The following is a 25,073-nucleotide window of genomic DNA, read 5'->3' as shown; positions in this document are numbered from 1 at the left end:
CAAAGGACTTTTAACTTTGACTTAATAAAGTCATAATTTTATACATTTAAAAAAATACTGAATTTCTGTGTTTACCTGAAGCAGTCCCTACTTGGTCTTGGTTTTCTCTCTTTTCCCTCTATTTTTAAAATATTTTTCTTTCTTCAACTTTTTGTGGTGAAATTTTATTTTATGCAAAGTGATACATGTATGCAGTTTGTCAAATAATATTACAAGTCTTAAAAATTAATAGTCTGTGGTTCATTGTCTCTCATTGTAGTTCCTGACTATAGATAACTTCTTCCAACCCTCTAGGCATTTTCCTTTGATATTTACCTATTTTTTTTAAAGCTCTACTGCTATTTTAAAAATTTCTCCATTTTAGATATTATCTTTTGATTTCCCTCTGTGGCAGATGAGGGTTTAGTAGCTCCGTTATACATCTCCTTCACACACATACTTTTCTTCCCCCATCCTACAAACAGTTATAAGTATTTATTAAATTAGCCTTAGAGTTTCCTTTTACTCTGTTCCTGGGAGTACCCTTCACCTCTCTCCTGTGTAGATCCTCTATTTTTTGGATCTCAAGTTTTCCTCTTTCTAGGTATACTCCCTTGTTTTGGTGGTATAACTCATCCAGCAGCTTCCTAGAAGAGGGTGCTTGCTTGGGAGGTAAATTTTTTGAGACTCTTCAAGTTTCAAAATAATTTATCCTTCATATACTTTATTTATACCTTGCCTGGGCATAGCATTATAGGTTGAAAATCATTCTCCTTCAGTTTTTAAAATTGTGTTTTTGTTATCTTCTAGCTTCCAATAGTAGTACTTTTGGGAAATCAGATGGTGTTCTGATTCTGTCTTTTGCTTGTAACCTGTTTGGTTTTTTTTTTTTTTTTTTTCTTTCTTTCTGGTAATTTTTAGGGTATTCTCTGTATCCCTAGTGTTTTGAATTTATGTTTTTTGGTTCTGAATGTGTTTTTTTGGTTTACATTTTATTTATTTGATGACTTCTTCATTTTCTCTTTTCTTTTTGAAATGTTTGTTATTCAGATATTTGACATCCTGGACTGAATTTCTGATTTTATTTCTTTGCCAATTTTTAGTTTTCGTCTTTTTGTTCCGCTTTCTAGGAGATTTTCTTAACTACATCTTTCTACATAGAGCTAATATTCAGCCAGTGTACACTAGTGCTATCATATTAGTTGTTATAATGTTAAAATATTTCCATACTGCTTGGAAAATAGTTGCTACTTTGAAAATAGTTGTGTAACCAGCCACTATTCCAGCTGCCCCGGACGCTTCTCCAGCCCTCTCTCCCCATACTTCTCTAAAATCCTATAATTAAAGTTTAATGTCTAATAAAGCAGAGTGCTTCTATGATCCTGCTTAGGCTCTAGGCTGACATGTTCTTAATTGGTGCCTCTGCCTGTCAGCCCACCAAAGTCCTACTTCCCAGACATTGTAATTAGTTTTTCTAAGGGAACTTACAGGGCTGGCCTGTACCCCTTTATCTGGCACTGAGGAATTTCAGGTGAGTACCACCAGAGGACTGCCCTGCCCCAATTGCTCCTATCCTCATATGTGTCCTTAGATGAGCTCACCTTGTTGTTGGGTTATTATACAGTATAATTTTTTCATAGTTCATCATAAAACTGTGCTTTAATTTGCTTAACCAACACCCATATATACTAGCACCCTAGCAGGGCAGTGTCCTTTCATGTGGTTATTATTTTCAACATTACCCTTGTTTCTATTGAATTTTTAATTTCAGTGATTATTTCAGCTATCATCCACCAAAAGTTTTCTTGTAATGAATTTTTTTAAAATAACATCCTGTCCTTTTTTCATGCACAATGTATTAGAGGTAAAAGTCAGCCAGGTCATGTAAGCCTTTGTAAGCCAAGTAAGGAGCTCAGACTCTGTCTTGAGGGTAACGTGAAACCCCTCAAAACTTTTAAACAGTTGGATGATATAATCAAATTGTAGTACCATACAAGTTACAGAATTTAGGACTTTGAATAGTTTCTGTATTTACAGTAAGGGAGGAGTTAAGAAAGTAAAAACTAAAGCTAATAAAATAGTTATAAATTGTAGTGTTCTAAAGAAAAACAAGGAACTGGGACAGAGAAAATGGAGAACACACAGACACACATGTATATCTGCATATATCCATATTTATATATATGTATATAATACATAATGTGTATCTGTGTCTGTGTAGTGGTTAGAAAAGGCCTCTCTGGGAGGTGATGTTTAAGCTGAAGCAGCAGGTTGATAATGGAACTAACTGTAAAGAGTAGGGGAAGAGCATTCTAAGGTAAATGAGATTGAGTGTGAAAAGGCCCTTAGGCCATGGAGACCAAGTTTGAGGAACTTAAAGTATAAAATCATGTGACTTGTGTAGTGAGTAAGGCTAGAGTTGAATTTAAAGAGATGGACAAGAGATGGCTGAGTATACTGGGTTCAAATTCTGCAGTTTGCAGTCAGTCCTTGGTAAGGGTTCTGGATTTTGTTTTAGGTAGTGGGAAGCCATTGAAGGGTTTTAAGCAAGGAACTGACGTGATCTTGTGCTTCTCTGTAGAGAGTGCTTTGGAGCACAATAGGCAGGGAAGAGGGGAACCAATTAGACAGTTGTTATAGTCAGTAATCTAGGTAAGACATGGAGTGGTAGAATGGAGAGAGAATTAGAAGAGTTGGCAATATATTTTGGGAGAAGACTCAACAGTACTTGCTAATATATTGCATGCAAAGGGTGTTGGAATAGTTTTGCAATGGATGACTTCAAGATTGTTGGCTTGAAGCTGAGTAGATTGTGGTAGATGAGACTATGGAAGTCCTATGAGGACTAAGTATTAACCTGCCAAGTTCACTGCTTTATCCTTAACACCCATAACATTCCTTGACATCCATAACAACCTGGCCCATAACAGGCACTCAGTAAATATTTGTTGAATGACTGAGTATCAGTGGCTGGGGTCAGAAGATGAGGAGTAAGGAACAAGGAACAGATTTGGTAGGAATAATATTGATCAATAGATCAATATTGAACTGTTAAGTGTTAGATATGTGAAATCACAGTAGTTATACACAGTTAGGAGTCCTGTTCTTTTGTTTTCAGCACCTCCACTTGACTGTTGGCTATTCTGACAGGACATACTACTTTCATACTGATAGGTCCTTGAGTTCTTCTCCTTTATTTCTCTCTTAAATCTGATATTCAAAATTTCCTTGTCAACTAAGTCAAAACATTTTTATTCTGTATAAAATTGTGAATGTCATTGAGAAATGTTATGAATGCTGACTTGATTCATAAAATAATCTATAGAGGCTTAGTTATCATGTTGTATACCTTCAGTGTGTAAGAGTATGTCCCTGTAAGGGACAGTATTAAGAACCTGTTTAACTTAGACTTTATATTGTGTTTATAAACCTTTAATCAGCATTCTAAAATAGGAAATTACATTCCAAGTTGTAACTCTGAACACTGAAAACATATTTCTGTACCCTACTTCTGCCCATTCTGGCATTGAGCAGCCTGTTGTATCACTATAGTCATCTCACTGCCAATAGGGTGTCCTGGGGGCCACTTCTAGCAAGGACATCTGAATTTCCAATGATTTGTTGTCTCTCTGTTATATCAGAGCAAGTAATTCTTGATAGGAACATGCTAGGTGTTATGCTATGAGTTAGAATGGTGACTAGATGTATAGCTTCAAACAGACTTTTTTCTTTCTCCTTGTTCATATTCAATAAGAAATCTAGTGTTTCTCATTTAGGGCCTTTCTATATATTGTTTACTCTGAATGAGAAATAAGTTCTATGACTATTTTAAAAAAATACAACACTTTCATAAAAGGATGTAAAATGGACATATCACTTAAGGTAAAATCTTGGAAATATTTTTATTACTAATTCATGAGATATATTTTTATTTTTAAAATTTAGGATCTTCTTAATAATTTCATCAAGACAACTGAGGGTAATATAATGAAGCAGACCATTTGCAGTTACCTAGATTGTGAGCGATCTTGTGAAGCTGACATTTTAAAGAACACCAATTATAAGGTATTATAATTATCAAATAACTTTAAAAAAGTTTTTAATTGTAAAATTGAAATTAGATAAAAATTGTTACACTATCATGTATCAAAATATTGTTTAAAAAGAGTATAATTACAGTGATAATGCAATTGAGAGGTTGCTTGAATATTTCTGAGAACTTAAGATTCATAGTGATCAAGACTTACTTATAGTCTGTGAATCAATAAAATAATGAATTGGCTTTGCTAAGGTTTTTGTAATATTCAAGTGTCTCTGAAGTTATAATAAATATTTCTGCAATTATACAGTGGAAATTATCTAAAATATTCTCTATAGTTAGAAATGTTATAGGTTGAGAATGTTGGCATTTTACTAAGGAGAAAGGTTGTCACTCCTCAAGAAGTATGTTAATAAGTAAGGGTCATTATTTCTTCTGTGCACCTTAGGCAGGGGTGGAGTACACAACACATAACTAGCCTTGATTTGAAGAAATGTGACAATCAAAGTACTTCAAGCCTGGTTCTCTCTGGATCTGTCAGAATAAGACTGTGGGAAATCACAAGATAGGTTGAGATCTGACCATCAGTGCAAATCTGACACCACTTCTATGAGACAATAGAAATCTGAGTTGAAAGGCATGATGTATAAGCAAATGAGGTAGACGAGGAAGAGAAGAAAGCCAGGATCTATTCATTAGGGTAAGACAGGTATTGGGAAGTGTGGACCTGGTGAAATGCAGTGTTTGGGACAGGACAAGTTCAGTCCTAGTTTAGGTGACATGGTGATATGGTCCTGTGGTTTCCCAGGGAGGCATCAGGGTTCTAGCCAAATGTATACCGTGTAGCAGCAGGAAGTCTTGGCCACAAAATTTAGATTTTTGTCATCCAAGAGATGTACCCATATAAAGGAAGCAGGACTGTAGTTCCCAGGGAGGGAACACTGGGAAGGGCAAGAAATCTATACCTTGGGGTAATGCAGTAGCTCAGGAGCCACTTATCACCAAGACAGCAAATCTTAGGTCTAGTGATTGGTGACAGAGGAGTTTGGGGGAATAATTGTATTGAATTGGGGCCGAAGGAAAAGAGAAATGTAAAACTTGAGATGAAGTGGGAGTAGACAGCATGTTCCTCTACAAAGATCACTCAGTGAGTTTCTGATATTTTGTTATATATAGCATATGAAAAATATTAGTTGTATAAGTTCTTGCGTATTTTTCTGTCTTTAGTGATGAAAAAATGACTTACATAGTTCTTTGATTACCAGTGATCTGTTGATAAATTTTCAGTGCCATGTAAAACTCATCTAGTTACAGAATAATTTAAAAAGTGACTTAAGGTGGTATTTTCTATATCTACATGGATTATCATTTTCATATAAACAGTTTATTTTTATTATTTTCCAGGGATTTTTTCAGTTAATGTGCAGTAAAAGCTGTTGTGTTTATTTCCATAAAATTTGTTGGAAAAAGTTTAAGAATTTAAAATATCCAGGTGAAAATGATCAGGTAATATATTTATTCTTCCTTAAAAACTACTACAGCAATTTCCTCATCTGCACTTTCCTCTTTTTTCCTCTTCCCCTTTCATCTTTCTGTTTACATCCTTTCTCCTTTTTTTACTCCCTCCATTTTTCTTTCCCTGTTCTCTCTGATACTTTTCTTCTCAATATTTGTTCATCATCACCATTTGTTAAATAGGTCTTTGTAGGAAATACCACTGTTAGTTGCTTTGCTTATTTATTTCTATTAATTTGTTATCCTCCCTTTAGAAGTTTATACACAAGAATAGAAATTGTTGCTTATATTCACATAAAATTCATAGAATCAAAGATAGAAGTGCTTAATAAAAAGGACAACTATACCAATTTTAGGGTAAGTTATATTTTAAGGGTATAGAGCAGTGATACATTTTATAGTCTTCAAAAACAAATTTATATTATTTATATTTACCTGAAGTCATATAACTAAATTGAATTCTTTGCCACGAAAATCGAAGTAGAAATTCAAAGCCCAGTTCTATATTAATTACTCTTCAGTGAGCTAATGGCCTTAAGTTAGATCTATAACATTTGGTTCTAGAGTGTTTACATTGTGCAAACAACAAAGAAACCCTAAACCAACTGTGGTAGAATAGAGAAAGCATTGTATATGGAGTTGGGAGATCAGAGGTCAAGTCCAGATTGAGCCAACTTGTTTTTTTATACTAGGATGAGACTCATTTTTCTAAGCTGTAAAGTGAGGATAGTAATACCTACTTCATAAGGTTGTTGTGAGGAGTAACAGATAAAACAGATGAACTTGCATTGTACATTGTAAAAATCATTATATAAGGCACTATTATTCATTTTTTAAGCAGTGTGTAAATACTTTTCAGTTTCTTTGATTGTTAGGGCAGTCAATGTTGCTCAACTTTAGAAAGAGAAGTGAAAAAAAAGACCAAGTAACTTAACCAGAGGAAATATCAGGATCAGAAGATAGGAAAAGGACTCAACATTTTTATACTTTCTTTTTCCCTGGAATCTTTATATCTGATAGAAATTCAGTATTCCTTTTTTGCACTTACTTAGTTAGTATATTTTACTTGAAGTTGCTTTCACTGGGGGTAGCAAGTACATTTTAGGTTATAATATAACTACTTAAAGATTTTGCAATAGGAACTATGAGAGAAAAGTGTTAGTATACATTTTAAATAGGAAATCCGTTGATAAAAGAAATGAACTATCTTTAAACAGCTAACTCTCAAATGTTTATTCAGATCTTTTGTTTTACCATCCTGCATCATCTGCTTCTAACTTTATTTAAATATAATCAGATTTGCACCTCACTGGGTTTTTTCTAATTTTATTATTTGTATTTTTTTCTATTGATCATTTATTATTTTTTTCTATTGGTAACTTTAGAGTTTTAGTGGGAAAAAATGTTTGAAAGAAGGATGTACAGGTGACATGGTAAGGATGCTTCAATGTGAGGTACCTGGAATTGTCAAAATTTTGGTGAGTATCTTTTTCTTCTTCTTTTTTTTTTTTTTTTGCTTTCCTTCACTAGAATGGTATTTTTTACTTCAAACAGATTTGGGAATTGTAATAATAGTATTCTAGCCATGTTCTTTTTGATGATGACTAAGCTCTCTAACCTTTTTTTGCTTTGATTTCTCCAAAACCGTATTTAAGTGGTACTAAAGAATAAGAAAATTTAAAAGTAAAGAGACACACACACAGAAACAGACAAAGCAGGCCATGGCTGTACCAATGAGGAAAGTCTGTTATGAACTAAGGATGATAATCCAGTCTATGCCACCTACAGTTAAAAATAATTTTAGACATTCTGAATGTCTTTTTAGTCTTTTATGTAAATATCAAATATCTCAGAGTATTTGTGTTACACAAAATGCACTTAAATGGTATTAATTTTATTTTTTAATTTATAAATACCTTGTTGAAATTTTGGTTAAGTAAATAGACCAAAATTATAAATCTATAAATCTATCTATATTTATGTTTAGATATGGTCTTTTTCGTATTTCAGACTTGGCATTTAAATCCTATAATGATATAAAGTAGAACTGTTTTTAAAATCAAATCTAATTTGTTGTTTGAGTAAGATTGTTTATAGCTTCTGTTTTGTTTTATATTTACTATAGCTTCATTCTCATTGCCTGTTTTCAAATGTTAAGGCTAAGAAGAAACATTAAAGAAATTTGAAAATTGAACTAATTTAGGGCTATTCTTTTCTATCACTTGCAGTTTGAAGTTGTGAGAAAAGATGAATATATAACCATTGAAAATTTAGGAGCAAGGTAAGCTTGCAAGTAAATATTTTACTTTTTTCTGAGCATGTATGTATTTTTCAGTTGCTTCTTTCTTCTGTTTCTATTACTTGTTAGAGCTCCAGTTAATTTAAAGATACTATTAGTTGTGTGAAAAAATTGTATTTAATTGACATTTGTCTACTCCCACTTTGTAGACATTTAAATTCTAAAACAAGAAAGAAGAAATTATGTGGATACTTTTCCCTTAAGTATGAAAATAATCCTTTCCTGAAAACCAAACACATTTTTCTTAAAGTTGTTTAGATTATTGTGATATAAAAACTTTATTCCTAGCTTTCAAAACTCATCCAGGCCTCCAAGCTTGTCTGACAATTAGGATTGTCCTGTTTCTTAGATGAGAAAACTGTGTCAGAGGAATATATAATACAAGCTGGGAATTCATAGAGGTGTATACTGTCGCTGTTGAAATTAGAAATTTCAATATAAAAATTCTCCTAATCCATTGACTCTTTTCTTCTGTTAAAAGTGGAAATGTCTACAATTTTTCAATCTACCAAGGTCATTACATTGATATCCAAGGCATCAGTTTTCCCTATGAGCCAATGAAATCCAAATCTTTATCTTTACTATAGATCTCACTCCTAAAATCTAGATCTATCTCCCTGCATGCTGAATATGTCCACTTTTATTTTTCAAAAATGTCTATAGTTAAGCATGCCTACAACTAGACTCAAAGTATATCTGCCCAACACTGCTCTGTAACTTTTTTTTAGGTCTGAATTCAACTTCTTAAATATTGTAAATGCTTCCTTAACTTCTGCCCCTGCAGTTCCACTAAACTAAAGAAAGTTATTTTTCACTTGGAATTCTGAAATAGCTTCTAAACTTGTCTTTCTGTCCCCAACCTTACATTTTTTTCAGTCTGACTGTTCAACAGTCTGTTGTTATGGAACAGTCTGTTCAGCCATCAAAATTACTTTTCTAAAAGAAAATTGAAATATTTCACTTATCTGCTTGAAAATCTTTCAGAGGCTTCTCATTGCTCTTAATTAAGTTTAGACTCCTTAGCTTAGCTCTTTAGTCATGCTGGTCCCTGCTATACTCACTAGTGTCATCTCTTGTCTTTTCTTAACTGTATTAGCACCAACTGTTCTGAGCTTCTTTTAGTTCTTCAGTGTGTCATCTGTTTAACCTCTGGCACTTGCCTAGGATATTGTATTTTGGCTTTGCCTGTTTACCTTATTTGTGTTGCATTAGGTGTTTCAATCACATATTTCCTCTACTTCTATCAAAACATTTACTGAATTCTGTTGTACTTTCTTGGCTATCTTCTCCATTGGACTATAGCCTGCATGAGGGCAAGAATTTTATCTTGAATATACAAGTAGGTATATTCCCAGTACATAGCATAATGCTTGGCATATAGCTGGTGCCCTATAAATACGTGACAGATGTAGAGATTCTGAATTCCATTATTCTGCAATGAGTATGTTACTTTTGTTTTGACAGGCAATTAACTTCTTTAGATATGAACTGAGAACTTTTTTCCTTGGATGGTGGTTTAAGTCTCAATTCAGATCTTTTTCTTTTACCTGAGCTGCTTCCAGTTCATTCCACACATGTGTGGTTCAGTAGTCCATCAGAGATGTGCCCAGAAAGAATTTGGGGATCTCTTCTCTGACTCTTTCCCTTCTGGGATTCCCCTGCACTCTTCAGCAGCCATGGCTCCATAGCTTCAATTTTCTAGGTCCTTTAGCCAAAGAAATCTTTGTTTTCTACCAGGTTTTACTTAGCCCCAGGCTAAAAGTTCATACTGTCTTCTCCTTTTCTCCTCTGTGCATATACCTCCACAGTGAAGTAGATTTGTCTCTTCCATTCTCTGGTGCATTCAAAGAGTTGCTTTTTGTAATCTGAGTATTATAGTTATTTTTGGGGGGAATACCCCTTGGTAACTAGACCTTATTACCAAAACTGAAAGAGTTACTTCTTGGGGTTTTATGAATGAATGACAAACTGGTTATTTTTTAACATTAAAATGCTTTATTGTTTTCAAAATATGCATAAAGAAAATGTCATAAAATATAAATGCAGAGTTTAAAAAATAATTATGATGCAAACACTCTTGTGGCTCCACCCAAGTCAACAAATAGAATTTTTCCAGCACTCCAGAAGCCCTCACTGTGCCCCTCTCCCTTAAGTCTTCCTCTTCCTAGGTAACGTGTTAAAAGGTATGTAATGGTATCTTACTGAGGTTTTAATTTACATTTGCTTAATTTTCAAAGCTGTTTTTTTATCTTAGATCCTTTGGTGTTCCATGATGAATCTTAGAAATACCTTCTCCAGACTTGTTGCTACGGTTTTGATTGTGTCAAATTTGTAGGTCAATTTGGGGATGATTTACATCTTAGCAATTTTGAGGCCTCCCAGTCATGAAGATGGTATATAGTTAATTTCATTGAATTGGATCTTCTTTGATGTCTCTCAGGAATATTTTGTAGTCTTCCATGTACAATCTTATAAATATTTTATTAGATTATCCATCTTATAGAATTTTTTATGTTTTTGCAAATGATATTTTTTAATTTTCTATTTCTAGTTATTTGTATTATACAGAATTAGTTTGTCTATTGAACTTGTATCCTGTAACTTGGTGCTTAATAATTCTAATATCATTTTGTAGATTCTTTGAGGTTTTTCTACAAGTGATTGTATCATCTATACATAAAGACAACTTTATTTCTTTTGCAATCTATATGCTTTTTGTTTATTTTTCTTTACTTATTGCACTGGCTAGGTCCTCTAGTACAACGTTGAATACACTGGTGAGAGCAGACATCATTGCCTTTTTCAGATTTTAGAAAGAAGCCCTCACTTTTATACCATTACTATGCTGTTAGCTGTACATTTTTTATGGATACCCTTTTTCAGGTTGAAGAAATGTTTTTTCTCATCCTACATCTCTGAAAATTTTTCTCATGAAAGAATAATGAACTAATGCTTTTCTGTATGCATTGAGATGACTATACGGTATTTTTTTCCTTTTTAATCTGTTAATATGCTGAATGATATTAATTTATTTTCAAATGTTGAATCAACCTTGTTTTCCAGGAATAAATAACAATTGGTCATGATCTATTTATTTTTTCATATTGCTGCTTTTTTTGTTTTTAGTTTTTTTAAGATATAACTAGCATATAACATTGTATAGATTTAGGGTGTAGGGTATATAACATGATGATCTGATATATGTATGTATTGTGAAATGAGGTTGATTAACATATCCATCACCTCACGTAGTTAACTTTTTTTTTGTGATGAGAACTTTTAAGATCTACTTTCTTAGCAACTTTCAAGTATACAATATAGCACTGTTAACTATAGTCACATACTGTATATTAGATCTGTGATTCGTGTCTTTTGACCTCTTTTTCCATTCCCCAACCCCCATCTCTCCCCCAGCAACCACCAATTTCTCTCTGTTTCTGAGTTAAGGGTATTTTAGCTCCCATGTATAAGTAAGATCATACAGTATTTTTCTTTCTCTGTCTGGCTTATTTTACTTAGCATCATGCCCTTCAGGTTCATTCATGTTACCACAAATGGAAGGATTTCCTTCTTTTTATAGATGAATAGTATTCCATTGTGTGTGTGTGTGTGTGTGTGTGTGTGTGTGTCTCTATATATACACACACTACATTTTTAAAAATCCACTCATCCATTAACAGACATATAGGTTGTTTTCCATATCTTGGCTATTATAAATAATGCTGCAATGAACTTGGGGATGTAGATACCTCTTTGGGATAGAGATCTTATTTCCTTTGGATATATGATATATACCCAGAAATTGGATTGCTGGATCAATTCTACTTTTACTTTTTTGAGACACTACCATAGTGTTCCCCCTAGTGACTCTATCAACCAGTAAGAGGTAACATCTCATTGTAGTTTTGTCTTGCATTTTCCTGATGATTGGTGATGTTGAGCACCTTTTCGTATACCTGTTGGTCATTTTATATCTTCTTTGGAAAAATGTCTATTCAGGTCCTTTGCCTATTTTTAGTTGGATTATTTGTTTATTTGCTGTTGAGTTGTGTGGCTTCCTTATATATTTTGGATATTAGCACCTAATCAAATATTTGCAAATACTTTCTTTCATTCTATAGATTGAGTTTTCATTTTGTTGATTATTTCTTTCACTGCAGAAGCTTTTTTTTTTTAACTTCATATCATTGCTAATACTTTAGATTGTTAGGGTTGAGCATGTTTTCAATGTAATAGATGGTCGGTAGTGTTATGGTGGTGCTGGAGATAAAGTCAGTTAACAACAACCACCACCATCTCTGTTCTTGTTAAGCTTACATTCTAGTGTTGTCCTTTTTTTTTTCTTTTAGTTTTGTTTTGTGGCAGAATTCATTTCAAAGCCAAACCACAAAATTTTTCACCTATTTCACAGCAGCATGAACTTAGTGTTTAGTCTATTTAATAGATTTTGCTACTTTTCCCCCTCAGTTTTTTTTATAATTACTTGTATTGACACTATGCCAGTTTCTTTCTTTCTCTTTAATCACTAATCATTAAACGAGCTGAGTTTTCTTGGAATAGTTAGTTACTGGTAAGATGATTCTGAAGTGAAGGAGAATCTGGGAGGAGTGCCAGGTTTGCTGGCTTTTTACAATACAAAGATTTATTTTTTTCTGCTACTACACAGCCTTCTTGCAAATAAGCTACCATGTGATTCTTTTTGTATGAAATCTAGCAATATTACTTGCTTGGAATTCCAATGAAAATGGCAATGTAGGGTTGTTATTGTTGGTGGTTTTTATTTGTTCATGTATTTTTCTCCTTTGCTTTTAAATTATTTCCAGGGAGGTGGAGAAGAAAATACTCACTTACTTAGCCATGCTGATACCAGAAATTTTGACTGACTTTGGTATTGACTGTAATTTAATTTTTTTCCAATTGCAGTTATAAAAAGTTGATGTCTCTGAAAATAACTGATACTGATATAAGACCGAAGATGAGTTTAAAATTTAGTAAAAAAGGTACATTTTACTTTTATATGTCTCCTATTGAAAACCTAAAGATTTTGACTTGCTCTGTTAAGTACCATGCTATTAATAACCATGATTTTATTTGTGTTTGTCATTTACTGGGCTTGGGTTTACACTAGCAGGCATCATTTGGTGTAGGCTGGAATTCATAGTCAGAAAGATCAGCAGGTGTATACCTTGCATCATGTAGAGAGGTTTGCTGGGTCTGGTGCATAGCTTTGACTACACAGTGAGATTGCACTCCAGCTGATGTTCCTGACCAATCCCTCCTCCCTTTTTGCATTCCCTGTTAAAAGAGTAAAATGGAAAGAATGAACATTTTGGGGTCAAGGCCAAGTAGCCTACACTTAGGCAGCAGCTCTTCAGGAGTATGCTAGGAAATGCTAGCTGCTCAGCACTGGTACACCTTAAGGGCTCCTGGTCCCGTGGGAGAATAGTCTGGTGGTAGTCCTTCTTGCTAGGGGAATGGATACTCCTGATCTCAGCCAGATTCTTATTTGGAAACACAGTGAAAACTCCCTGAGTCTTTTGCTTTGTAACCTTGCTTACCTCCACAGTTTTTGTCAAGTATATCAAGCAAGAATATTAATTTAAAAATCTCTTAAAACACAGGATCATGAAGGATAAAATAATGAAGTTGCATTTTATGATGAACACACATGTTTATTTTATATAAAATATACTGTCATATGCCAAATTCTTACTACTTTCTAATTCACCTCAGTCTGCTTTCCTCCATTGGAAGTGCTGTTAAACCAGAAAAATACCAGATAGTTCAGTTTCATGCCTATTCCATTTCATTGATGAAATACCTACTTAATCATTAATTTATTTTTTTGTGAGGGTAAGAACAAGAGATTCATTAGATCAGTATGTCTCGAGCTTTAATGTATATTTGGATCATTTGTGATTTTCTTAGAATGTCTGTGCCAATTCAGTATCTCTGGGGTGAGGCCTGAGATTCTGCATTTCTAATAGGCTCCTGTGTGGATGCTGATGCTGCTGGTCAATGGACTACACTTTAAGAAGCAAGACATTAAATTACTTCATGTTTCTTGATAATAGTTCTACATTGTCTAATATGGTAGCCACCAGCCATGTGCGGCTGTTTAAATTTAAACTAATTACAATTAGTGAAAGTTTCAAACTTAGTTCCTTTGTTAGACAAGCAGCAGTTCCAGTGTTCAGTAGCTAGTGGACAGTGACAAGCCAAAACATTTTCATCACAGAAAATTCTATAAGACAATACTGATTAAGGTAAAATATAAGTAAATTTAAGATAAATACTAAGTAAAGTATAATTAAGCACTGGCAATTACCATTCTTGACAGTCTTCAGTTTTCAAAGGCCTAATACTTCTGTGCCATTTGGTGGCCAAACATCATTTATTTGAACAAAACCCTGAATGTTTGAAAGGCTTCTATAGTGATGAGTCTTTGTGATTACTCTTGTTTGGGAACATACTGTTTTGCTTTGATTTTTTTTAACTGCTAGACAGACAGCAGCATGCTTATTGAGCACTGGCTGTGGCAAAACACTGTATTTACTTCATTCTTTTGAAATAGTGTCTGTCAACAGGAACTTTAGGATGTAATGCAGGAGACCACATAGAAAAAGAGTATTAATGTGGAATCTTTTGACTTCTCAAAATTCATTTTCAGATGAAATGCCTATCTTCAAACTTGATTATAATTATTTCTATCATCTGCTTCATATAATTATTGTTTCTGGTACTGACATTGTTCGGCAAATATTTGATGAGGCTATGCCACCCCCTCTTTTGAGAAAAGAACTTCTTATACACAAGAATGTGCTGGAACCCTACTACAACCATCTTTGGACCAATCACCCTTTGGGTGGAGCATGGCATCTGCTTTATCCCCCAAACAAGGAGCTACCACAATCCAAACAGTTTGACTTATACCTCCTATTAGCTCTCATAAAACATTTGAATGTTTTCCCTGCACCCAAAAAAGGCTGGAATATGGAACCACCATCTTCTGATCTCTCTAAGTCTGCAGACGTCTTGAGGCTATGCAAATACAGGGATATCCTCCTTAGTGAGATTTTGATGAACGGTCTCACTGAGTCACAATTCAATTCAATTTGGAAAAAAGTTTCAGATATTCTTCTGCGCCTTGGGATGAAGCAAGAGGAAATTGACAAAGTGAAGGAGAATCCCATTGAGAATATATCCCTTGATTACCATCAGCTGTCCATCTACCTAGGCATACCAGTACCAGAAATCATCCAGAGGATGTTATCCTGCTATCAACAAGGTACAAAATAATTATTTACTTAAGACAGTAAACTTGCACTGAGTGCTATGTGCCAGACACAATGCTAAAGGCAGGAGATTCAGTGAGCCCACATTCTTGAGAGTAAAGACTCATCAAGAAGCTAATAGAAATTACAGTGCTAGAGATGTTTCCAGAGTACCACGGGAAATCATAGCCTAAGAGAATCCAAAACAGCTTTCTGTAGAATATAATATCTAAGGAGTTATTAAATGATACATAAAAGTTAGCCAAGTGAAGAATTGGAGGATATTTCAGAAGGAAACAAGAACAAAGGTATAGAAACATAAAATATAATACAGGGAACAAAAAAGTTTTGTATAACTGAGGTTAAAGTAGGGGAGACTTCATAGAATACATTCAAGAGGATTTCTTTTGCCATATTGAGGAGTTTATGTTCTCAGAAAGAAACTGTTAAAAGATTTTAAAGTGGAGGCGTTTTATCACTTCTACAAAATGTAAGATGCCTAAGAGCACTGAAACATAGGTACTGTGCGTTTCAAGAATGTCATTTTCAACACCGTGAGTGTGTTTCTCCTTTCTAACTGAACCTTGACTTCTAGTTTAAAAGTTTAGCATCTATCCATCGGCCGTGGGTAATTTAAAAAATCAGATAACATTTATGCAAATGTCTAATGTCAGCAGTGGCCATTCCCAGACATTGTCTATTGTTATGGGAAAGATTTCAGACTTCCTCCTCATATTCCAGGATAGCTTCTCAGCTGTCATTGTGGAAAATGGAGTTGAAGGCATGTACGCTGAAACTCTTGCTGTGCTATTCTAGGTGACTTTTCCTGGTCCCAGTTATTAGTCATACTACTTGGTGAGCAACTGTTGATCACACTGATGCTATTTAAATGTACAGCTTTCTAGGTTTCCAGTGATGGTTGAGCTGGTCCACATTTTTTTCAGAGACAGTTGCTAGGCCCCAATCTCAGTCCTTTTGCTAACTAAGGCTCTGGGATACCATTGTATTTTCCTGCTTATCCTTTAAGAGCTTTCTGTGAACATAAAAGAAGAGGATGCTGAGTTTGATGATAAAAGAAAGTCAGGCAAAAATCCTTGACTAATAAATTGACATAAATTAGAGGCTTTTTAAAACATTTATTAAGATTTTGAATAACAAAAACTCATGAGAATAAAGGGAATATTTGGGAAAGTGCTTTGAGCAATAAATTCAAGGCATTTCAAGCAGTTTTCACTCTGGGGAGTCTAAAGAGCTTATTGGTCGAGTCCCTTTAATAGAAGCTTTCCTAGTATCTCATCTCTTTCCTAGTAGTTATTAAGTTGCAATTTTCATTTGTGTATCTGATTATTTGACTAATATCCATTGTCCCCACTAAATCTCTATGAGGTTGTCTTTTTTTCTTCACTATTCAAACTCTAGACCGTAACAGAGCCAGATACATCATAGATGCTTAATAAATATTAATAGTCAAGGAGAGGGAATGCTGATCAGGATTTTGCTAAAACTTTCAATGGAGGTTTGCTTCATAATTGACTATTATTACTTCATGACCTTAGACTGTAAATTGTAAAAATTTGCTGCTTGGTTTAAAGTGATGCTGTTCTAGGCATTATCTATTATGAACTACCTTTTTAAAAAAAAAAACTTTTCTTTCTCTAATCATGGGTTTATAACCTTTATATTATAATCTAAAGATTATGCCTTGTTTAAACTGGATTTGTGGGTGATGCTGGTTATTTACAGTTAGTTATAATATTTATTGGTACAGTGTAAAAATCTTCTGGTTTTTCTTAGTCTCAGTCTGATATTTGTCGATTGCATTTGCAATTGTACATCTAATTTTTTTCTTTATGTATCATAGGAATTGCTCTACAGTCAATAACAGGCAGTCAACGTAAGTATCTTTAAAAACCAAATGCCTAAGTGACCTTTCAACCCAGGATAGCTAAGGGACACCTATAAAATTTTACTTGGTCAGATAAACTGTATGATAAACTGTAACTGTTTGTTATAGGCTTGGAAAAATATACTGTCAAATTACTCCTGGTCAGCTGAATCTAGTATGAGCCTTTTTACTCTGCCTTCATCTTAGTGCATGTGCCCAGGGTTTACCCTAGCAAAGTATTTTAACTTTTGACACATAGAACACTTCAACAGGCAAAAATGCTGACCTGCTTGCTCTTACCTGTTCATATATGCTACTGTTTAACTTACATAGCTTTTATCTGGTTAACTGTCCATTGTTAGGCTATATCCTTTTTTTGCTGGGTGGCAAGTTGCTAATGTCCTTTTGTGTACTGTTTTTTTTTTTTTTTAAATGTAATTCAAATTCTGCAGTTAAAATTTTACTTAACACCATGAGTTTTGTTTGGGGTAAAATATACTTAAGAAGAACACAATGTGGGTTTTTTGGACCATCAGTGGCCAGTCAAATGAAGTCCACATGTTTAGAGATTGAATCTCTGGAGCAGTATCAAGAAGTCACATAAGAGGGGGCTGATACCCTTTAACAACCTTTGGTTATGAAAAAGATGAAAAAAGGAAAAAAAATAGATCTAGCTTTTCCTTCTCTTCTTTACATTACAGATTTATGCCCTAAAATAGTACTTGTTACAATATTATTAGGGTCAATGTCAGGATACTAAAAAACGTAGTATTTGGAATTGATTTAAGATTCTAGATATCTAATATCTAGAGTCTGCTTAAGATAACAGTAAAGTATCTTAGCATTTGAGTTTATGCTGGTTGGTTTTTAGGCTAGTATATGTACATATTATTTGGTCATTGATAAATGGGCATTTCATTTTCATTTAGTATTTGAACAGAGTAAGATGTCTTCTATTTCCATTTCTGGGATGGTGTTTTTGTGGAGTAAGTATATTTATAATAGTGATAAAAGGCTAAAATTGTGTGCATCCAGACTGAGAGTTTTGTTTTTAATGTTTAGGTATTGAAATAGAAGAGTTACAAAATGAGGAAGAAGAACTAAGTCCACCTCTCATGGAGTATAATATAAATGTGAAATCAAACTCTGAAATACACTTAGCAGAAATGAATAAAGATGCGGCATCAATACCCAGTGAATCTTCAACAGAATCTATTAAAGATCTCCAGGAAGTATAAGCTCTCATTAATATTTGAATTAGAAGAACTTAATTAGGGCCTTTAGTTTGTTGCATGTGCTGTCCTTAAAGTATCTCAGACAATCTTAGTTTATATTTATCATAGTGTTAACACAAAGCTTGAATTGGAATGTTTCTTTCCTCAGTACTTTCTTCCATAATCTTTCCTGCGTTAACCATATATTTTGCCAGCATTTATTGAACACTTACTATGTGCCAGGCACTAGGCTAGATTTCTGAACATATTTCTTAATCCAGTAGTGGTGAGAGTGGATGTGGGAGGTTAACAGAAAGCAGAAGAAAGTGTAGTGGGGAATAGAAGGAGAGAGAGAAAGGAAGAAAAACAGGAGTATTTCAATGCTATTTACACAGAGGTAGAATTAAAATCATGTGGAATATACTTCTTTATAGACAAGTGGTAACAGTTATTATGTAGTCTCTAAATTCTTTTTAGGTTTAGTTTTTCATCTTATGGACCTGAATATGTTGTTTTTAAAAATGCCTTCCTCCTTTGTTAGTCTTGCATTGCATGTGTGCAAGTGAGGATCTCTGAGCTCTTTTCCGTAGCCTACTCATTGACGTTATGTCTTGTTCCTTTATGTATCAGTGATTTCTCAAGCAGAAGATTGAGATAACATAAAAACTAAAATGAAAATAATTTTCCATAGAATCTAGAAAGAAAATGATCTGTATTAGAAGATAAAAGATCTCAGTAATTAAAGGAAATATATTTTGCAGAATAACCCATTGTGTGTTTTGAACTGCATATTAAATAAGTTATTTATTTCTTATCTGTTAGGTTAAGAGTAAACCAAAGAAAAAGAAAAAGACCAAGAATAAAAAGGTAAGAGGCTGTATTAGTATAATAACAGAGGACTGTCTGATTATGGACACTTAGGTTTAGTATATAGATTTACTGATAGAAGTTAAAATTAGTCCAAGTAGACGTGTAGCACAAATAAATGTTCATAGCTCATTGAATATATCATTATAGAGAAATCTATGTATGTTAGATCCTAAATGATTTAAACTTGTAGCGTGCATTACTCCGCTAAATCATAATTTGTACATTTAAATATACAAATAAAGAAACTGAATTAGTCATTTGGAAATTTTATTGATTTCTGTGTACCACTCTCATTTTTAGTGTCTACTCGGTGTTTTAAAAACAGCTTTTTGTCATATTTCAACAGATAAGTTCAGAAGTGCTTTCCAAAATCTAAGAAATCTTGATTTTTCTCCCTTGTGTCAAAGACTCTGCCATCAGTGCAGTAATGTACAAAAATGTTAGAAATCCAAGAATCTTCTTTTAGGCCTCTTCCTGTTGTTTGAGAGTTGCAAAAAGAACAAGTTACTATCTGTAGCACAGTTTTAGCAAGAACTCTCTTAATAGCTTGGAAAATTACAAGAGAAAATCAGGAGTATTTTTGTATTGACTTAATTTTTTAATTAAGACTAGTATTTTAGAGCAATTTTTTTTGATTCAGAGTAAAATTGAGGGGAATGTACAGAGACTTCCCATACACTGTCTGCCCCCAAACATGCGTAGCCTCTTCAATCAGTATCCCCCAACAGTGTTACACTTGTTACAACTGATGGAATTACATTGACATACCAGAATTACCCAAAGTCCATACTTTGTATTTTGATCAGTCTTGTTGTATATTCCTATGGATTTGGACTCAAGAGTATTTTTTTATTAAGCGTATAGCTTACCACTATGCTATGCAAACTTTACTGTGAAAAAATGTTTTTTTCTGTCTTGAAATATATATTTAAAATCTAGATATACTTTGTAGGCTGTATTATAAAACTGAGTGAGAATATTTAGCCAACTGTGGTCTGGTAAGTGCATGTTATTAGTCATTTGGAAGCATACACAAACTTTAATCATAAATGAAATTTTAGACAATGAAAGTAAATTTACAAAATGCTTATTGAGGCCAAGAACAAAATAAAGATTATTTATACTCTAATCTGAGCATAAAATATCAATATTATATTTACATATTATCAAAAGTTATCTTGAAAATTATATTTTTTAAATTTTGTTTTTCAAAACATGAATATGATTTTTTCTTACTTTTAAATAGTCTTATCTAATAAAACACAGCCTGATTCATTAGTTTAGCTGATGTTTTTTATTTTTGACAAAACATTAGTAAGTCCCAGGTCTAATACATAACGCTGACCAAGTAAATCTACAACTTTCAGATCACAAATCTATGCTCCAAGGGTATATGTCTCTTCCATATTTCCAAAAGATTAAAATATGGTAGTACTCAGATTCTCAATTTTAGCTAAATGGAAAGCCCCACTTCTGTGTCACATTAAACAGGGAATAAACACAAGTGGAAATAAATGTAAACACCACTTAAAATGTATATACAAGTAATATTAAAAAATTCTTATTAAAGCCAGTAAACTATTTTTAGGTTTTGTTTTTAGTGTTGTTTTTTCCCTTTTTCAGTTCTATTAGGTTGGATTATTCCAGTTTGACTGCACATACACATTATATTGCATATAAATATATATATATACGGTATACTGCATTTTTTTTAGTTTATGTATATGTACTGATTATTGTTTCTAAGAACAGATTAGAGCTTTAGATTTTTAAGCTTACATAGTTATCAAAGGAATAAAGCCAACTACAAAATAAGAATCAACAAAATGCAGTAATCTAATCATAAAGGACAGTCAAATGTGCTTATACATATTCAAGAAATCAATCATCTTTGTTGTAAGTAATAAGTAGTTCATTTGTGTCATTATTATTATTGTTATTTTTTAGATTCCTCATATAAATGATGTCATATGGTATTTTCCTTTCTCTTTCTGGCCCACTTCGCTTAGAATGACAATCTTCAGGTCCATCCATATTGCTGCAAATGGAATTATTTTAATCTGTTATATGGCTGAGTAGTGTTCCATTGTATATATGTACCACATCTTCTTTATCCAGTCATCTGTTGATGGACATTTGGGTTGTTTCCATGTCTTGGCTATTGTAAATAGTGCTGATATGAACATTGGGGTGCATGTGTCTTTTTGAATTTTATTTTTCTCTGGATATATGCCCAGGACTGGGATTGCTGGATCACATGGTAAGTCTATTTTCAGTTTTTTAAGGAACCTCCATACTGTCCTCCACAGTGGCTGCACCAATCTACACTCCCACCAACAGTGTAGGAGGGTTCCCTTTTCTCCACACCCTCTCCAGCATCTATCATCTGTAGACTTTTCAATGATGGCCATTCTGTCTGGTGTGAGGTAATATCTCATTGTAGTTTTGGTCTGCATTTCTCTTACAATTAGCAATGCTGAGCATTTTTTCATGTGCCTATTGGCCATTTGTATGTCTTCACTGGAGAATTGCTTGTTTAGGTCTTCTGCCTATTTTTGGATTGTGTTGCTTGTTTCTTTTATATTAAGGTGTGTGAACTGTTTATATATTTTGGAAATTTGTCCTTTGTCAGTCACATCATTTACAAATATTTTCTCCCATTCTGTAGGTTATCTTTTCATTTTGTTGATGGTATCCTTAGCTGTGCAAAAGCTTTTAAGTTTAATTAGATCCCATTTGTTTATTTTTGCTTTTATTTCCATTACTCCAGGAGCTAGTTCAGAAAATATATTGCTGTAATGTATGTCCACGAGTGTTCTGCCCATGTTTTCCTCTAGGAGTTTTATAGTATCTCATCTTACATTGAGGTCTTTAGTCCATTTTGAGTTTATTTTTGTACATGGTGTTAGAGAGTGTTCTAATTTCAGTCTTTTACAGGTAGCTGTCTGGTTTTCCCAGCACTACTTATTGAAGAGACTATCTTTTCTCCATTGTATATTCTTGCCTCCTTTGTTGTAGATTAATTGACCATATATGCGTGGGTTTATTTCTGGACTTTCTATCCTGTTCCATTGATCTACATGTCTGTTTTTGTGCCAGTACCATACTATTTTGATTACCACAGCGTTGTAGTATAGTCTGAAGTCAAGGAGCATGATTCCCCCAGCTCCATTCTTCTTTTTCAAGATTGTTTTGGCTATTCACGGTCTCCTGTGTTTCCATACAAATTTTAACATTTTTTTGTTCCAGCTCTGTGAAGAATGTTGTTGGTAACTTGATAGGGACTGCATTGAATCTGTAAATTGCCTTGGGCAGTATGGCCATTTTAACAGTATTGATTCTTCCAATCCAAGAACATGGTATATCTTTCCATTAGTTTATGTAGTCTTCAATTTCCTTCATCAGTGTCTTACAGTTTTTGGCATACAGGTCTTTTGCCTCCTTCGGTATGTTTATTCCTAGGTGTTTTGTTCTTTTTGGCACAATGGTAAATTGTATCGTTTCCTTAATTTCCCTTTCTGCTATTTCATTGTTAGTGTATAGAAATGCAACTGATTGCTGTATATTAATTTTGTATCCTGCAACTTTACTATATTCATTGATGAGTTCTAGTAGTTTTCTGGTTGCTTCTTAGGGTTTTCTATGTATAGTTTCACGTCAGCTGCAAACAGTGACAATTTTACTTCTTCGTTTCCAATTTGGATTCCTGTTGTTTCTTTTTCTTCTCTGATTGCTATGGCTAAGATTTCCAAAACTATGTTGAAAATAAAAGTGATGACAGTGGACATCCTTGTCTTGTTCGTGATCTTAAAGGGAATGCTTTCAGCTTTTCCCCATTAAGTATGATGTTGGCTGTGGGTTTGTCATACATGGACTTTATTATGTTGAGGTATGTTCCATCTATGCCCACTTTCTGGAGAGTTTTGATCATAAATGGATGTTGGATTTTATCAAAACCTTTTTCTGCATCTATTAAAAGTATTATACTGTTTTTATTCTTCAATTTGTTAATGTGGTATATCATGTTGATTGATTTGCATATATTGAAAAATCCCTGCATCCCTGGGATAAATCCCACTTGATCATGGTGTATGATCCTTTTAATGCGTTTTTGGAGTCGATTTGCTAGTGTTTTGTTGAGGATTCTTGCATCTATATTCATAAGTAATATTGGCCTGTAATTTTCTTTTTTTGTGATATCCTTGTCTGGTTTTGGTATCAGGGTGATGATGACCTCATAGAAGAAGTTTGGAAGTGTTCCTTCCTCTGCAAAGTTTTGGAATGGTTTCAGAAGGATAGGTGTTAACTCTTTCAGCTTTTGGTAGAATTCACCTGTGAAGCTATCTGGTCCTGGACTTTTGTTTGTTGGGAGTTTTTAATTACTGATTCAATTTCAGTACTGGTAATTGGTCTACTCATATTGTCTATTTCTTCCTGGTTTAGTCTAGGCATATTGTACCTTTCTAAGAAATTGTCCATTTCTTCTGCATTGTCATTTTTGCTGGCATATAGTTGATCATAGTATCCTCTTGTGATCCCCTGTATTTCTGTGATGTCAGTTGTAACTTCTTTTTCATTTCTGATTTTATTAATCTGAGCCCTCTCCCTTTTTTTCTTGATGAGTCTGACTAAAGGCTTATCAATTTTGTTTATCTTTTCAAGGAACTAGTTTTTAGTTTCATTGATCTTTTCTATTGTTTTTTTAGTCTCTATTTCATTTATTTCTGCTCTAATCTTTATGATTTCTTTTCTTCTACTAACTTTGGGGTTTGTTTGTTCTTCTTTCTCTAACTTCTTTAGGTATAATGTTAGGTTGTTTACTTGAGATTTTTCTTACTTCCTTAGGTAGACTTGTATCGCTATAAAATTCCCTCTGAGAACTGCTTTTACTGCATGCCAGAGGTTTTGGATTATTGTGTTTTCGTTTTCATTTGTCCCAAAGTATTTTTTGATTTCCTCTTCGATTTCTTCTGTGATCTCCTGGTTGTGTAGTATCATGTTGTTTAGCCTCCATGTGTTTGCAGTTTTTTTCTTGTAGTTGATTTCTAACCTAATACCATTGTGGTCTGAAAAGATGCTTGGTACAATTTCAGTTTTCTTAAATTTGCTGAGGCTAGCTTTGTGGGCCAGCATGTGATCGATTCTGGAGAATGTTCCATGTGTACCTGAAAAGAATGTGTATTCTGTTGTTTTGGGGTAGAATGCTCTATAGATATCAGTTAGGTCCATCTGGTCTAATGTGTTATTTCAGGCCTGTATTTCCTTATTGATTTTCTGGCCTGATGATGAATTTTTAGGTTTTTTAAAATACCTTAAGTTTTTTTTTCCAATTTATTTTATTGAAAAAATGTAGAGATACTTTGAAAATAAAGTAATTTTATCTTGATTAAATTTGGATGTTGGAAGAGAGATGTTGTATCATATGTCTAAATTATAAAGTATAGAACCTGAAGAATGCTGAAACTTTTTCATATAACTATTTCATACTGACTAGTCCTATTCATATACTTTATTAGTGTTATAGGTGCAAAAAATTGTCTAGTGTAGTGTAAGCAACCAATTATAAAAAGCTGAGTCAATCAAATTCTCTAATCAAAAGCTCTCATCCTGAAAAATTCTAGCATATAGAAGTTTGCTTGTGTTATGTAGAGTGACTACAAAGTCCTTATTCCTGAAATTTTGTCCTTTCTTAATTATTTGATTTACATCATCTCTACTTAACAATAGTTGAAGTTCCAAAAACACCTATCAGGGATTTCCTGGACAAAGATGGTGAAAAAGTAGAATGTGTGTAGCAAATAGAGGGAACTGTACAAATAACTACTAATTAGCGTGTATAGAGATTTTTGTAGGTACTCTATATGCTCCCTTTCTTCAGTTAGGAATTTAATATGTTCAAATTGCAAATAACTCTTTTGGTAGTTAATTAGTTCTTTCTTTCCAGTTCCATAGCCAGGGAAACTGAGGGTTAGGAATAGAAAAGGAAGGTAAAGCAGAT

General features: G+C 33.5%; 1 protein-coding gene across 6 annotated transcripts in view; it reads left to right on the top strand.

Annotated features, from left to right (window-relative positions):
- The window catches only part of DZIP3 (DAZ interacting zinc finger protein 3), a 104,206-nt gene that overhangs the window by 41,731 nt on the left and 37,402 nt on the right, over positions 1 to 25,073 (top strand). For 5 of the 6 annotated variants that reach the window (XM_031456135.2, XM_031456109.2, XM_031456111.2 and 2 more), the window contains 9 exons: positions 3,925 to 4,044; positions 5,423 to 5,524; positions 6,919 to 7,011; positions 7,762 to 7,814; positions 12,756 to 12,832; positions 14,503 to 15,120; positions 16,968 to 17,000; positions 18,054 to 18,223; positions 19,028 to 19,072. In XM_031456135.2, coding sequence (XP_031311995.1) covers positions 3,925 to 4,044; positions 5,423 to 5,524; positions 6,919 to 7,011; positions 7,762 to 7,814; positions 12,756 to 12,832; positions 14,503 to 15,120; positions 16,968 to 17,000; positions 18,054 to 18,223; positions 19,028 to 19,072 — 1,311 coding nt within the window. The remainder of the gene's footprint in view (positions 1 to 3,924; positions 4,045 to 5,422; positions 5,525 to 6,918; positions 7,012 to 7,761; positions 7,815 to 12,755; positions 12,833 to 14,502; positions 15,121 to 16,967; positions 17,001 to 18,053; positions 18,224 to 19,027; positions 19,073 to 25,073) is intronic. The other variant, XM_010978399.3, reaches the window with a different exon arrangement.

The sequence above is a fragment of the Camelus dromedarius genome, chromosome 2 (genome assembly GCF_036321535.1).
Source record: "Camelus dromedarius isolate mCamDro1 chromosome 2, mCamDro1.pat, whole genome shotgun sequence".
NCBI lineage: Eukaryota > Metazoa > Chordata > Mammalia > Artiodactyla > Camelidae > Camelus > Camelus dromedarius.
The sequence above is the reverse complement of the archived record's forward strand: the minus strand, read 5'-3'. Positions and strand labels throughout refer to the sequence as shown.